This window comes from Anopheles ziemanni, chromosome 3 (assembly GCF_943734765.1).
Source record: "Anopheles ziemanni chromosome 3, idAnoZiCoDA_A2_x.2, whole genome shotgun sequence".
Classification (NCBI taxonomy): domain Eukaryota; kingdom Metazoa; phylum Arthropoda; class Insecta; order Diptera; family Culicidae; genus Anopheles; species Anopheles ziemanni.
In genome coordinates this window covers 12,405,930-12,423,312 of record NC_080706.1, presented here as the reverse complement: position 1 = coordinate 12,423,312, position 17,383 = coordinate 12,405,930, and the positions used below count along the sequence as shown (strand labels likewise).

Here is a 17,383-nt window from a genome sequence, read left to right as displayed (position 1 = left end):
CCGGGCGCCTTCTCCCAACCCTCCTCTCAGCACCCCTGTGCGGGGCGCACTCCAATCAGCACGCGGACCACACGTAATTCCCACCGCCGACCATTTTCGATCCGGGCGCGCGCTAAAAGGTCGCCCGGAGCGCAACCGGAAAGCTTTTAGCCTTTTAGTTATTTACAAAGCTTACGCTTCGATGGCATTTGTGAGTTCCGGCGCTCCGGCGTTTCCCTCCCCTCCGCGTTCGAATCGTTCCGCTCGTTCGAAAAGCGAAAAGGACCAAAAAAAGGGAAAAAAGAAAGGGGCGAATTCTTTTCTTTGCCACCCAACTTCCACCTTCACGTCGGACGGATTGTGCAGTGGAACGTTCCCGATCCGAAGGGAACGATTGCCGCTCGCCTCACCCTCCCCCGGGGGAACGGGGGTTGAAATGAATGTCAAATCGAATTCTGCAAACGACGACATCGAACGACGGGCCGAGCTATTGACACAAAGATGCACCTCTTTTGCCATTTTCCTGCCCCAGCCTAGCGTTTTCTCTAAGAATGAGGTGGGTGGGGGGAGGGTAGGAGTGAGTGGTGAAGCAGGAAAATAAGGACTTGCTATCCCTCGGATGGCACGCCGGGTTCGATACCATTGTGAGGTTGCTGGAAAAGATTCAACCGGAAGTGGAAAGCGTATTTACATTTCAATGACTCAATTCTCCCAAAGGGGTTAGAGACCCGGGAGGACGGTGTGGGGGGAGTGTAGGGGCAGCTGTGTGTTTGCTGAGTGGCCCGAACGGTTGCCACTCGAACGGCCAGATTGCATTACTTCACCTAAGGAGCACGCCGTTCCACGATCAGCAAGGGACGGTTCCGTTTCCTTAAGAGCACCAGCAAGATCTTGCCCTCCTTATCCCTCGATCTGGGTTCACGTTTTCCTAGCGGAACGGGACCATTACTTCACTTCGGCAGGCAACGCGCAGTGACCGGTACTTGCCTACCCATTCCATCCATTCCGGAGGTCCATTAATGAGTCCCTGAGCTAAAGTGTACCCAAGACGAATGGAAGCATCTGGGTTTTACCTCCCGCTTGGTAACGTATTTTAAACCTGGAACGATTCATTACATCTATAAATGTAATGTGGTCCAGTGTTCGAATGATGCGGAGTAAAAAAAGTTCCTTCCTTTTCCCCCAGGAGAGGTCCAACAACGAAGATCCGAGCTGCGTGCTAATTTTTCCAGCACCACCAGCAGCCCGTTGTTGGCGCAAAGAATAACTTGCCCCCGTCACGCACGTTACATAAATAGAGATTCTTTTGTGTGGTTCCCCATGGGGCAGAAATGTTGTTTTCCTCCCCATGTGCACGGACATACACACATACAGCAAGGAACCCAGCAAGGTGGCTCGTTAACACGGCACCGGATGTGTCCGGCCAGGCTAAGAAGGTTCTATAATTGTGTTAATTAATTGGCATGCTTGAAAATCATCACTCTTCCACCCCCCCTTGGCCCATCCCCCTGGCTTCCCATCCGAATGAATTGGTCGAGGGATTTATGTTGGTTCGGAAGCGTTGACCGGAACCGAACCACTCCAGTCTCCCGGCTCGTTCCGGACGGAATTTCTAAGCCCGTGCTGGGAAACTATTTTCGAGAAAATCCCTTAACGATGAGCCCGGCATCGGCTCGGGGAACCTTGTTCCTTGTCCGGCATTGCAATGTGAGCAACGTTTCGAGCTCGTTAAAGTTGTTGAAGCAAGCACATTCTAATTAGATCCCTTTATGTCCTCTTTCCCCTCTCCCCCACAGGTGCAGGAAAGCAGAAACCCTTCGCTGCCGCTGGACCTGGAAGTGCCGTACAACAATGACTACACGATAGTGCGCAGCAACGGCAAGACGCAACAACCGGGCGAGGGAGTGGCGTCCCCACCGACCCGGCCCACCATCAACCGGACGATCAACCGGGGCATCATCGGCGGGACGGGTGGGAACGGGCCACCGATCCGGGCCCCGACGCCGACGATAAACAATCGCAAGAATCACTTCCTGCTGTACAACGTGTACAATCCGCACGGCAGCGGAAGCACCATCATCACCGGCGGCGGAATGGTGGCGGGAGGTGGCGGCGGTGCTGGGGCCGGAAGTGAGCAGACGCCGTGGACGCGCCCGGTCAACACGACCGGCACGAGCCACAACAAGGACCACTACGTCGAGATCATCACCAAGAACGGATCGACGCGCAAGAACGTCCCCGTCAGCGACCACCCGGACGTGATGGTGAACGGCAACATCAACCTGAACGTGCGGAACGATCTGCACGACCATCACCACCATCACCATCAGCAGCAACAGCAGCAGCAGCAGCAGCAGCAGCAAAAGTCGCTGGCCAACTCGCTGTACGATCGGAAGAGCACGTGTATGTTGTATCTGCAGGCGGATCATACCTTCTTCCAGAAGCTGGGCTCGGACGAGGCGAGCATCGAGTCCATCACCCGGCACGTGCAGCGGGCCAACTTCATCTACTCGAAGACAGGTAAATTATTCAGACTAATCAAATGATCATATTGTGAAATGTTTACAACTTTGAAAAATTTTCGAGATTCATTTTTCTTCATTCTTCTTTGCTGATTTTCTTTTGTAGACTTCAAAACTCCCTTAGTTTAACGTAATTAAATACTTTTTTCATTTTGTCTTAAACTGCCAACATTGGGTAAAAATGTTTCTCAAATACTTCGTGAAGTTTACAAAACATGTGTGTCATTTTATTCTTATTTCATGAAAACTGTCCTCCTTTATCTTATTCTGCTTTTTTTAAATTAAAATATTGCAAGGACTAAAAGTGTTTTCAAAATTTTGTGATTTTTCAACTCTTTCTTTTTGCAATTTTTCACTCATCTTACTTTGTTGGAGCAATATTTTCCAGAATTATCAAATGAAAGCTAAACCACTGTATGCCATTTAACCTTTTATTTTAACTCGCGCTACTAAAATTTCACATTCTCATACTTCCGAGTCATTCGAGACAGATAAAATGATTGTATCGTTTGCATATAATCGTTAAGCTCAGCCGTCTACACTACAACTATTTTAATGGCCCGGGATCAACGTTACTCGAAAGGTCACTCTTTCAGCTGGTGGATCCGAATTATAAGCTTCTTATCGCCCGCCTAAGCTTTTTCCATTTTAGCCACTCCACCATAAGGACTCCCATTCTCATAATCAACATTTCACCGATAATCCGTGACATTCTCCTTAAAAAAGAAAACGGTGGGATTATTCCGATCTGCCTTGCAAATTGCACCACGATCTCGACCGATGGCCCTTGCATCCAATTGCTAATGGTGATGGTGGTTCGTAACTCCCATGTATCGCTCCCCTTCCCCTACTCTCCGTCTCTCCCTCTCACGGCTAACGACATTCCATTGGTGCCGTGGAAATGCATAAGCATATCGTTCGATTTAAGTAATATTTTATTGTGCACACTATTTCGCCCTCGTCGAGTGGGTGGCCCGTTTTCGCAACTAGCTCGAATTTTCTGACCCCCCCCCCCCAGACAATGGCCGATAAGCTCTGGAGCGTCATGAATCTCTTAACCTTTGCAATTCTAACCTCCACCGTTTTGCTCTGCACTGCAAAGAACCGAAGCAGAAGAAGTGAAAGAAAATATGCCAGCGAGTGGAATGTGGATTACGAATTTTACGCTGGCGTATGCATGCTCAAACACCATTCGTTTGCAATGCTTCGGCACACGCTCGGTTCGGGAGGGGGACAACCCAGATTTTGCCACCCCCGATGCCGGAAAAACGAATCTCGAAAACCCTATTTGATAGCGACCACCGGAATATTTTGGGGCCATCTTTACCATGCGTTCCCGTTTCCGGAGTGTTGTTCCTTCCGCGTCTTTTTGTTGTCCGAAAGAGGGACTTAAATTGGAATAACCCATTCCCTCTCGTCGTCCCATTTCCCCTAAGAAACCCCTCGAAGTGCGGTAGAGTTTCCCAAAAGAAACCCATTGATGGCGTTACATCTTGTTTTTTTTTTCTCCGTTCGCTGCTCGATCGGCTTCGGAAGCACAACAAACCCATCTCCAACTCAAGGCGCGGCCGAAACGGGCGGCGAAGGAGGTGGACGTGTATGTGTATTTTATTCTTGAACATTTGCAACTTTTCGTCCTATTTTCGTTCGAATCGAAACGAATACGTTCTCCGCACGGCATCCAACATTTTGCCGAATGTGAACACGAGGGCGGAAAGGCGGGTTTTCCTTTTCCTCGCCACCGAGCACAAAATTGGAAACCGTTGGGGCCATCCCACCGGGCCCGGGGTGAGCGTGCTTGGCTAGACGTTCGCGTACCGTGTTGTTGTCGCTCAGCTGGAGCAGTCTGCTCCGAGCTCTTATCTTCGACATATGTAATACCGGGGCCGCAGAAGGGGGTTCCTGATTTTCTTTTTCCGATGTCGCAACCCTGAAATGGACGAGGCCAGTTATGGTGCCGGAAGCGAGGGGTTCGACTCTTCAGGTGTTTCCCCAGCAGCGAATAGGAAAACTGGTCTGATTGATAACATCGTTGCCTCCTCTGTGCTGTCCTGCCTTTATTCACAAACCGTTCCTACAACGGAACAATAGCATGGAACAAAAACCCCGTTTATATTTCCAGCAAACAGTGAAGAAAAAACAAAGATACAAAAAAGCACATTACTAGGAAAATAACCACAGCGAGGGCATATCGAGGGCACGAGCAGGAACGGGCGTAGATGTTTCCGCTTTTGTTGAAACAGGTTGTTTATTTTGTTGCAGTTACGCCGCTGTGTGGAACGTTAGAATAGATCCGGAGAAAGAGTATGTTTATTTATTTCCTAGAAAAAACGAGCGGTTCTTGCAAGCTCGAAAATCACAAACAAATAGCGACGCTGGTGTTATCCTTTGTCCTGTGCTTCACTTTTCTGTTTGCATCAGTAAGCAAAATGCAAAATAGAAACCATTTTATCGACTAGGCTTTTCGGCGTAGGGCGTTCGATAAGGAATTTGTGATTGCTATCCGTTTAGCATATTCGAGGAGGGGAAATTTTTTACATATTTCTTGGTCGAAAAAGATGACCTTTTCCTCTCTTTTCAATGTTTGATTTGGTATAACAAGATTAGAGATTGATTAAAGTGTACTTGAAGCTTTTTGAAATGAACAGGAAATGAAAATCGATAAAGTGGACGTATATTTTTCCTGGAAGTTAAAATTAAACATAACCGATGGCAATAGGACCATTTATAAGTGGTATAGTTTCAAACAACATACGGTTCTTTTAGTGTTCAATCCAATGCGATTCAAAAAAGGGTCACTTATTTTACTTCATGCTTGTCATGTCAATGCTGTTGATCAATACGATCGAATCAAACGGAAAATCCGTCGGAAGGAAAATGGTGTTTGAAGCTATGAAAACTCATCATCAACTCTGCTCTTTGGAGCGCACTACACAAACACTTGGCCCGCACCCTGATTGCGTGTTCCGTGTCATTCCACGCAAATCGCAAAGGAGCCGTTGTTTTCCTTTGGCAAACAGCATTTGCATGCCATTCCCAGTGATTGTTCCGCTCGGAAGGCTAAATATCTCGCATCGCACGATCATATCGCAATCTTGGATCTCGTTTCGCCGATGACTTACTGAACCGCTGGCATCGGGTAGCCGGAAACGTCACTCTAGAGCTTAATTAAACGACACCCCAAACCAGCATCCCGCGCTCGGCCGCCCGCGTCCCGATTCGATGCCGACTCGTGGCGTGTGAAAATCAATCAGATACCGATACGCTTGATCGGACCGTCCGGACGCTCGATGGTTTCCGGCCTCGTTCGCTCCCGCCGGCATGATGTCCCCGGTTGACGGTTTCTTGACGGCATTCCAGCGCGTTGGCCCGTCATCAAAATTTACCGCAGTTATTTTCCGGTCGACACGAATCTTTCCCTCCTCCCCGTCCACCGTTCGCTCCCGCCAGGACGCCCGGTCGGTGAATGTTTCATCGCCGGAACGCAGCGCGAAGAAATCTGAGAGGATTTAATTCAATTCCACCGTCCTCCGGCGAACGGTCACCGCCCTCGCCAGTTCCCGATATCGATGGGAGTAAGCGCGTGAGCAAAGCTTCCCACCGAAAAGGGTCAACGGAAGCGGCATTCCATCAGCGGTACACGGGGTAAAAGTCAATTTCCTACGATGTTTTCCAGTTCACTGACCCCCGGGAATCGTCTTTACCGTGCGTCGCCCGCTTCCGATCGCTTCCTTCGCCGATCACTCACTTTCCGGGCGAGCTGTTTTGCTCGAAAAAATATAAATAAACATCATCCTCCTTTCCTACCAGAAAGTTGTTCAACCTAAAGAGTCTTAGCGTGCGCCCGTGATTTGTTGAGCACGAATTTTCCCTCGTTTAATCTTACCACCATCTGCCCGGCAGCATGTCGTTCCGGCAAGGCAAGCGGAACAAATGTCACTGGAGTTTCTGGTGGGAAGGGGGTGAAATGTGCTGAAGATGAGTAAATTTGTTATGAACTAACGTGATGCGAAAGCGTCTAACGGGAGTACTCCAACCGCCACATAAAATGAATTGAAAGTTGAAGGAGAAATAGCAGCTGTTAAGTGTTTTTCAGCATTGCGTAAGCTAACTAGATGTATCCTTATGATAGAATAGATACACAATATCAGAATTCTGAGAAAAAGAGTACTGAATTTGAATCATTATTTTCCTTGAATAATGCAAGGCTACAAATAAGAGAAAATCAATTTATTGGATCTATAATTGGAAACAAACGGAAAAGACACAATATAACCAGCATTTCTGAATCATAAAAAGCCTTGATTTGAAAATAGACAAACGAACAGAGCTTGTGAACATACAACTCAATTCTCTTTCCATAAGGATCCTGTTTTTGCATTCGTTGACTCCCATAACTCCCTCCGATTCCCATTTTAACTCTGTTTCCACAGACAGGAAAAAAAGAGGGTTAGTTCATAAAGCCGAAACAAATTCAAAACAAGAACCTCATCCCCTAAATTCATCCAACGTTAAGGGAGGACGGACGCTTGCCTCACAAATTCAAACCAATGTTCTGGAAAAACACAACCAGATATCTGTACACTAGCTGCACCACTACCCCCACCGGCACCAAATGTCCGAACACTCCAGCCTGCACCTGTATAAAATCCACCCATTCGCAGCCAACTAGCAGCAACAGCGCACGAGGCGAGGTGATGTGGAATGGGGGAAAACACAATCGAAACAGCCCGGAAAATCGTTTCATTTGTCTCCCCTCACGAAGGGATTGTTGTTTTCTATTCATTTAGATATTTTATTTCGGTGTTGCCTTTTCGATAGCGCTTGTGGGGCGGGGGTTGGTATTGCTGGTTTTGTGATAACATCGCTCTAGCCCCCGCCCGGGCACCCTTCGCCTGCCACCGTCCAACAGCTTATCGTACGCATCGTACAGATTGGCAGTGGACCCTCGAAGGAATTCCCGAACTGTTTCACCGGGCACCGAGCCGAGCGGATTAGTTTCATGTTGCTGTTGTTACCCGGCTCGTGTGTATGTGGTGCGGGGAGCGAGATACCCTCCGCCGGAAAAGCGCACCCCTTCTCTGCAACCCTCACATGCCACGGGCGGTTAACAAGGTGAGCGCCGCGATAATGGGCCGGGATTGTGTTTGTGTTTGAATAAATTATTCAATTGCCTAGCTTTTCGTACGGTATTCAGCAGGAATTTGCCACCCCCTGGCTGGAACGCTGTGTGGTGTAGGTGGTAAAAAGTTTGACCAACTTTATAGTGGCCAACATATTTGTTTGTACACGCGGTCAATCCGACAACGCAATGTTCCATTGTGATGGAAAACGTGGAAGCACTTGCTTGAACAGTCATCGAAAAGCGAAAAAAAAAAATATAGTCCAAACATGTGAAACAACTTTCAACACACTCTGTCAATAGCGCACTGGATAGTTCACTATAGTTTAATGGCCCCTCATGGTGGATCACAAATAAATCCTGTTGTGTGGTACTATTGCGGACGAACATTTTCCTCGCTGTGCACCGTCTCTTGCTTTGTGGGTTGAATACGTTTTTTTTTTTGGTTATTTCAGGTATACCGCTTCAGACTATCTATACTGCAACCGAATTTCGCACTCTAATTGGATTTTTATTTCGCAGCATTAAATGACCCCGTTGTTTTTGTAGTCTTATTCGAATTTGTTTTTCTTCAAAAAATCTAATCCCAACCTATTTGCTACCGACTCGGTCTAGCTTTGGCATTTTCTACTTCCAAAGTACGACTACCTTTACATGATGGAGTTTATTTTCCGAACATCCGATCCGATTAAGCATGATCCACCAGGCGCCTCCATCGCACTCGATGTACCGGGCACTCCACCTACCAGGCGCCTCCATCGCACTCCACCCACCAGGCGCCTCCATCAGTGTGACGATCGACTGGGAATGAAATGGAAAAAGTGCTTTTCTACCTGCAGAAAAATCTCCAATCCCGTCCAAAATTCGCACCATGCGTACGTGCGGTGATTAGGTTAGCAAAACCAATGCGCGCAGGTTAGAGTACTGACAAAAAAGGGGTGCTAGTGGGAGTGTTCGCGTGCGGGACATCCCGTAGTGACGTACGAAAAACTATTTTTTTTTGTTTAGGTTTTGGTTTGTTCTATTATTAGGGACGTTTATAGGTACGCTGTGTGAGTTTTCCATTTTCGAATCGCTAATTGAACAAACCTGTTTTCCCCAGGTATTCGTTTATCCCGAAAGTAGAATTTTGTTTTTCTCGTTCACACGATTTGGACACACGGTGTTAGTGCACCGTCCCGTAGCAAGCACTGGGGAGTTTATTGAATTCATAACCGGCGTTCGATCGGCTAGTGAAATCGACAAAATAAAATGTCTGCATTCGACGGAGACGTGTTCCACGCGAGACCGTTTCACAGGCGCCATCAATAATAGCTTCCCGATTTATCCGCGCCAAGAAGCGCGCCCTTGCAATCCGGTGCAACGTGTGGTTACGCTTGTTTATCGCCATATCGCGATGCCGCGAACGGACGGCTCATCGTTGTGGCAGCTAACGAGACATTGTTGGCCTCCGGTGCCCTGTCATCGATGCCGGAGCGGGCAACTTGTGGTGCACCGAAATTTATACACTTGCCCGGGTAGCCGACAGGGGGTACTTGAAGCGTAGGGTGGGAGGGCAAGGAAAACATTCACCCGTCTCCATTCCACGCAGTGAGCGGCCCCGGTGAGCCGGCGGGTTCGCAGTGAATGGTGCTCCTCAAGTGAATAATAAACACCGGAAAACCGATAATTGTCTTCTGTCCCTGACACGTGCCTTCGGCGTCGTTATTGAACACTCCATCGAGCTCCGTCGGGACCGTCGGTACTCGGGCCGTCGGGCGACATTTATGTCACACAAACTCCGCACTAGAGCGCGCCGAGGGGAGCCCGGGGGAAAGGGAGCGACTGCACAACGGGCAAGCGGTTGACGATAGATGAAACATGCCTGGCATAAATTTAAAATTATCGATTGTGGTTCCGGGCGCAACATTGGTTCGATTATGTTTCTGTGGTCGCTCCGTTTATGGTGCCGCGACGGACGAGGCAACAGGGAGGAGTGGCGGGGGAACTAAATTGTTACAATTTATGGCAAAACATAAACAGTTGTAAAGCCCACGAGCGGGATTAACATTGAGACGCTGGGAGCGCATTTTAATTGTCTCTGCACATTGTATGAAAATGGCCTCAATGGCACAGAATGAATCAAAATAGGTTGCAATTATTCAAAGAGGAAAACATGCGGCAAAGAACAAAGGCAAGGGTGAAAAAAAAAGTCAAATAGAATGGATTCAAGGCAGTTGGATGAGAAAATAAAAATAACACTGAACGCAAACATCAATGTCAATCATGCGTTCGGACGGATGCTGCCATGCAAGGGAATCTAGTGTTATTGCTTTGCGTCACTATAATAATAATAACATTGGTTGCGGTATTAATTTGTGATTGATTTAACGCAGATGAGCGTATGTGATCGGCATAAAATATGTAAATTTCATGCTTTGTGAGAATCGCTTTATTGATGATGGTAGAGTGGATCATAATCCGCGAACAAACAGTAACGAAATGACTAATCTGTGCACGGCTCTGTATACTAAACGTACCGAGCACGTATTGTTAGTATTATGGAAGTCATATTCGTTACATGTACCACAAAAGAACATGGTCATAAGCTTAAAAAAAACAATTGAATGAATGAATGAAATGCATTTACAACAAAGCTTAAATTGGCAAAGTTATTCTATGATTTAAGCTCTTCATATTGTTGAGCGGTTTTTATCCCCTTTTTTGTGAAACATTTGTTTTACATCCGTTCGATATTTTAATTGCAAGTTTTTAGTTACAATCTGAATTATAGAATTCGATGTAAAAGAATTATATTTGTGGTTTCAGCTTTTTCACATTCATAAAAATTGCATTGAAACAAAACAACCTTTTTTCGAACATCGTAACATTGTTCGGTGCTTGTAAGTGTTAAAAAAAATTCTCTCCATTGGGCAATACGAATCCTGCTGAACGAATGCCTGACCGGTTCATGTTAAATATACATTCGTTTTCCCCAGCCCATTACCACACGGCACATAATTTATTTCGTGCCATTACTTCGTCTAATTAATACTCAATGCAACCGCCGGTGTTTACTCCCGGGCGCACCATTTTCCATTTCCCGTTTACGGGCCAAAGCCCCGATGCAGGTTACGGAGATGTGGGCGGAAGTCCGGCAAATTTGCTAAACTAAACGAACCGTGCAACACCTAAGCAGCCGTTCCAGCTACTGCCCAGCGCAGGCGTCTCGCCTCGGGCCCGCCCTTCGACTGATGTGCCAGAGAGTGTCGACTGATGGCGCAGTAATGCCAACCCGGGGGTGAAGGAAATGGAATCTGATGTTTTTACACAAATGAGTCCTGCCCACCATTGCATGTGTTCGGTGTCACGCTGCTTGGGGAAACACCCCCCCCCCCCCCCCCCCCTCTCGACAACCCACAGAAGACTTTCGAAGAGTGGTGTACCGAGCAGCGGTCTCGAGAGTGTGGCCATTCGATAAATTCACCATTGACTTCCCTGGGAACCGGTTCCCGGCTGCCGTCGGCCCGAATACAGGAAATACGGGGAAAAGCGTTCCCATTTAAGAAGTGCCGGCCGGGACACCAAAGACACCGGAACCAGGCACTGGCACAGAAAGTTAAGCCCAGCTCTAATCGTTGCCCACCGACCGGACGGGCAAATACACTTTTCTGGCTTCCCGCCGGCCGGAACCGGAAACGCATTGATGCTTTCGGTACGTAGCTGCCTTCTGGCAGGCAGCTGGCCGAGTTCCTACCGGTTGAAGCAACAATGGATTACGGGTACGTGTTCACCAACCCGACCAGCATGCTTATTTGTGAATACCATTAAAGGGCCCTCTGGCCGTGTTTATCCGAAATGTGAGTATGGAAATGAAAAAAAAGGTTAATTTGAAAGGGTTGCCTAAATGCTTTATGCTGTTTAGCAGCATACACTCGGGCAGATTACACTCCGATGCACTTGAATACCTGATGGTCCGTTTGAATGCGGTTATATTTTTACGAAAAGTTCTCTAAAAGCATTGCCTAGTCAAAAGAAGTAGTTTATAAAATAGTTTTAAAAGAGAGCGCAAAGGATTTTGTTTTGTTTTGTATATTTACAATGTTCGCGTAGCAGAGGTTCAAATGGTTTTGAACTACTATGAATACACATTTTCGTGATTAAACGTTGATGAACTATATGATTGCTCCTTTTTATTTGAACCATTTGATCCACAGTTGAAGAAGAACTTTTTCGATTTCATTCCGAATAGAGTGTTCTGTTTCCAGAAATGTACCATCATTTCGGAGGCAATATACCCTGTGAATTAAAGCATTTCCACATCCATCCATACGTACCCACGTGAAAAGAAACCCTCTTGCATATGCATATCGTTTTCCGATTCCGGGTGAATAAAATCGTCCGCCTTCTCCCGGGTTTTTCCAAGCCCCCTTGCCCCCACCCGTCACGCCAACACGTCAGTCATTAAGGTACGGGAAGAAAGGCAAACATTCAACAAATGTCATCATGCTTCCATGGCCACATCCGGCGCGCACGGAATGGCCCCCGGCACAGCCCACTCGTCGCATGAGAGTGTGCTTGAGTGGGAAGGGCAAAAAGAGAAAGGTAAAGAGCGAGGGAGCGAGTGATGGAGAAGTAAACTGTCACCTGCAGGCGTTGCCGTGCACAAAGAAAAGAATGGTTTAGTGCAAGGCGCGAAGAACGAAGGGTGACCAGGGAACCAAGGAAGGGAACATGAGAATACGACAAACCATCCTTCCCAGTACATGATGACGATGATGGAGCCCGACTGGAGGAGAGTTATCGTGGTGGCTCTTTGTATGTTTACACCTTTTCTATTTACCTCTGCTACTCGATTCCGTATGCAGTCCATGGGTGGAACAGAGGCTGGCACCTCCTTAGCAATCGTAGCCCCAACGTGGCAAGGTCGTGATGCGACAGGAAAAATGCATTTCCGGACCCCCAACCGCCCACCGTGAATCTCGGGCCCCGTCAGGCGGAATCGGTAAATTTGCCACCATTGCAATATGGAGTGTGCTGACGAATCCCAGCGGATCAAACGGAAATGGGGAAATGTGGGCTCCGAGTGGGTGTGGGTTCTCTTGTTGATGGCGTTCGTGTGCAGAACGAGACGAAAAAAGAAGTAATCGGAAATGAAAAGACGTGTTCCACAAACAGTCACACAATTGTCAAAGCGACTACATGTGATAGATTGGCGATTAACTTTGGCTAATAACACAAGGTATACTCGGTCGTTCGTGGACATTTTTTCACCTTATTGTTCATTCCTCTCCTTACACCGATTTTTTTTTACAAAAAGTGTAAACAGGTCATCTTATGATTTGGATTATCTTTCTTTCATTTAACAATTCTTTTCGTGTTATTTCCTTCCCTTTTCACAGATTTCAACGGTGACGGCAAACCGGACAACATCACCTTCATGATCAAACGCATCAAGGTGCACAACCAGAACGCGCTGAAAGACCCCACGTACCGGTTTCCCGGCAGCTACGGTGTGGAAAAGTTCCTAGAGCTGTTTTCAGGTAAGTGGTGTTTGGGGAAAAGAGCCCTGTACGAAATAAGATGAAATGCCGTACCGAACCGCTGGCATGGAATGGGTCGAATAATTTTCCACTTTTTATTAGAGCCAGGTATCGTAGGTAAATAATAATAAAATGCCTCTTGCGAGGGTAGCGTAAGGAGGAAAATGATCCAATAAATCCTAAGCAAAACAAGCAAAAACCGAAAATCTCTAACAGGAACCCCCCTTCACCGCAACGACCAGGAAGGGTCGAATCATTGGACCGAATGAATCGAAGGCGAACGTCAATTGGGGGAAAAACCCGATGACTGTGCAATGCATATTTCATTGAAGGTCGCTTCAATGCCGGCCGCTCGCTGGGTGAGTGGTCTATGTGCGTGCATGGATAAAGCGGACCGGTTGTGGATCGGGAAACTCGATTCCTGCCAAGTGTCCTCCCCGTTCGTAAGCTGTCTCATTTTTCACCACCATCACCACGGCTCGAACGGCTCGAGCAAACGAGCGACGCGAGCGGAAGTGCGTCCCTACGTCAATTTGGCTCGATATCGTTTACCGAGCGGTTTTGCAAGTTGGCGCGTACGCTACCATCGCCAGTCATGATACGACCGGAACGTAGCCGAACCCTCACGGTGAGTGGAATTTAAGCGTGAAGGACCACCCTCTATTGGAATGCAAATATGCTCAAAATTTGTTGTGAAGAAAAACAGGATGGCAGTGTACCGGAGGGGAGACGGCGTCTTAAGTAACGGAAAAAACGGAAATTGATGAACAAAACTAAAATGAAGCAACCTTGTTCAAGATTACATTTTGGATTAATACAGTTGGCGGGAATCGATAGTGTAAATTAATTTTGAACAAATAACGCTCTAGTAATTTCTTATACAAGAACAAAAAAAACTACAAAAAAATCAAAACAATTTGCATAATACACTTCTACAAATCACATACAATAAAAACAGAATTTTCAAGTATACATCATAATATTCCATGCAATTATCAGCGCAAATCACTGCAAGTAATAGTCTTTCGATGATAGTCGAGTTCTGTGCAAGATCTTTAGCAAAACGGATCGGTTGTACTTCTCACCATTAAAACCGTACGCAGACAAACACACACACACACACACACACATGCAGTTATTTTCCATGAGAGCTTTCGTGGAAAAAACGGGTCAAATTTTTGATCCCATTACTTGCCCAAGCAAAACCGATGCCATACGGGTGCTGGAGTAACGTAATAAGATAGAAAATTGCCAAAACGATGATTTACCATTTTCCATCCAATTTAGGTCGTGATTTATTGCATACGACCACTTCGCATTCTCCACGTGGCGTACGTACTGAACAACGAACTGAATAACTGGCCACAAGTGCAGCGGCCCTCGATGGAAGGGTTCTCCGGACAGGGCTTGGGCTTCTGTTGCCTCCACCATCCATCCCATCGTTTGAAGAAGCCCCTGCTGGGGGAGGGAAAGTTTCTGCAGGAAGTTTATGTTGAAACGCGAAGGAACACAGCACCAACACATGGGCAGCGTACGAGATAGACTTTTCCTTCGCTCGGATCGAACGCTTCCACGCACGAACCATCGTCTGGAGAAGGCAAAATCGACCGATTGGCTCTTAAATTGTAGCACGAGTGAGCTGAAATTGGAGCACCGTCGGGAGCGAAAACACAAATGAACCGAACACCACTTGATCCGCTTTATGAATGCAGCACCATTTTTCGATCGGTTGGCAATCGAACTGTTTTCAGAATAATCATTTGTTTAATGAAGATTCGAAAATGACAGCTGTCGAAAAAGTAAGAAAATTTCAAATGAGTAATAAAAAAATTAGAATTCACAAATATTAATGTTTACAAAATCTTGCTGAAGTTAAAATGATTATTTTACCTCATCAAATACATTTTGTTGTTGTAATGTCGGTTGAAATCCATGAAACCATCATTTCCTTTCTCTATTGAAAATTTCCCTGAAAAATGCACACATTCAAAATAATCCACATGCAACATGCAGCTTATAATAAAATACAATTAAAAATATTCCTCAGAAAGAAGACGAAGGAGAAGCAAACTTACACAATCGGTTCAATTACGCCGGCCCTATCGATTATGCACACAACTCTCGTACGTTGGGACCATATACTTGATGTTCAGGTATGCATCCGGGCCTCCGCACCGCTCGAGCAGCTCCAACGTTTCGATGATCAAGTCCCCGACACGCCGACCGGCCCGGAAGTCAATCTGATCGCCGATGTTGACGCGCCACTGCTTGAACAGGTTCAGCGTCGGAAGCAGCTGCCGGTAGTACGGCACCAGCACGATGCCGATCGAAGGTCCTGCGAACGAAAACAAGCGGGCAAACAGCAGATTGGTCGGCGCTCCTTTCCTTCCCTCGCTCGCTTTGATTGTCAATTAAAACATCATTGTATAATTGACGTGTGCAGGGCGCCTCGGAACGGAATGCAATGCACAAAACGTCAAGACATGGGCGTTAAATAATAATTACATGCATCCCACACCACGGGGAATTACCGAACCGAACCGAGTGGCATTCCACAGGCAGGGAACGAAAAACACACAACCGTCAAGGCTCGCAAACACAGACAAACGTGTGTGCCTTTCTGTGGAGATTGCTGTTTTTTCCCTCCCATTCATGAAATTACATTCGACCCCGGGCGGGAATGTTTCCCGTTTTCCCGGCGGTCATTTCGGGCCAGCATGAAATGTACAAAAGCAGCCCACAATCACACACACACACCCACACATACACCCTATGGCGGTGTTGAGGTTGGTCCATTTTCTTGCACAAAAATGCCACGCTCGTACGGCCCCGGGTTTTGCTGGCGACCGCCGGAGGCGCATCCCGGGTACGCTTTTGTTCTGGCAATTTTCCACCGCATTTCATTTTCCCCCCACTCCCCCCGATCCGCAGCCCTTCGCTTCCGTTGGCGTGAGGGAAACCGTTTCTTTTAGCTGTTTTCCTTTTTTTTTTTGGTGTCGTTCCACACGTCACATTCGACGTGGAAAATTGCACAATGTCAGCGGTTTTTTCCGCTGTATATGGAAAACCCCCACCCGGTTGGGGGCATTTCATAGGAACCGCATGGGGCAAAGGCATGGGTTTTCCTCATATTTTTTTGTTTTTTTTTTTTACAAGTGTGTCTCCTATTGTATGGTTTGTTATGGTTGTTATTCCTTGCTCCCCTTGTAACCTTATCGTTTGAGTTTCTTTCGCTCGGAAATCTTTCCATCGCTTTCCCCCGCACCGGGTGCAGCACATTTCCATCGCCACTCGGTAGGAGTTCATGTAGCAAATAAACAAATGGAACCAGTCAGGTTTTTTCCCCATTCGCAGGACGAAAGGAGGGCGTGGTTGGGACGTGCACGGGAGTTTTCACATATTTCCATCGTTTTTATCTATCCGTTTTGCTGGTGGTATGGATAAGGCGGGCGGATAACTCGTCCATTGGGAGCGGTAGGAGGACATTCCACACGATGCGGTGCACCTCACCACTTTAATTTTATCATGGCACCTACACACCTTCACAGGAATTTTCTTTACAAATTTGCGCCAACCACAGCGCCGCGCTGGACCGTCACATCATAACCACGTAAAATGTTGTAAAATAATGATGGCAACAGTAAAAACCATAAAATAATACTACCCTCAACCAACCACCCCCTCCTGCACCCTACGAGGGGAAAAATCGAGAAAACGAACATACTACGAGAGTTTTGGTTTTCCTCGCCGCCGTTTCCTTCGGAACCAACGCAACGAGTGCCTGCCCGGGAGACTCCATACACTTTGTAGGCTCTTGGTGGAAGATGATTTTTTCTACCAAGGGGTTGCTCGTTGCATCGGCACCATAAGTGAAAGAAAAGAGAGAAAAAGATTTAGCTCAGATCCTTTTACAAACGGTGGTGTGCACCATTTAAGCTCATCATTGTTTAAGAAAGACAAAGCCAGATTGTAACGATCACAGACACTGTACGAAACATGATGAGAAAATTAAATTCCGCCAAAGAACCAAGAATCAGATAGTACATCTCGGCGATTTATTTTACCATCAAGCTTCTTTGGAAGAAAATTGAATTTAAAAACATTGTACCGACAATGAAATTAAAAATCCAGCATCTTACAGCTACTGCAATTTATTAGATGCATCTATTGCTTGTTTTAAATCGCTATACTTATATGAATTTTATGCAGTGCTGTTTGCTTTAAAATAATAAAAATAA

General features: G+C 46.7%; 1 protein-coding gene across 1 annotated transcript in view; it reads left to right on the top strand.

Moving 5' to 3' along the window:
* LOC131287427 (uncharacterized) overlaps positions 1 to 17,383 on the top strand; it is a 154,331-nt gene that overhangs the window by 96,491 nt on the left and 40,457 nt on the right. Inside the window, exons 5-6 of the mRNA XM_058316476.1 lie at positions 1,776 to 2,499; positions 13,005 to 13,145. Of these exons, the coding sequence (XP_058172459.1) occupies positions 1,776 to 2,499; positions 13,005 to 13,145 (865 nt within the window). The remainder of the gene's footprint in view (positions 1 to 1,775; positions 2,500 to 13,004; positions 13,146 to 17,383) is intronic.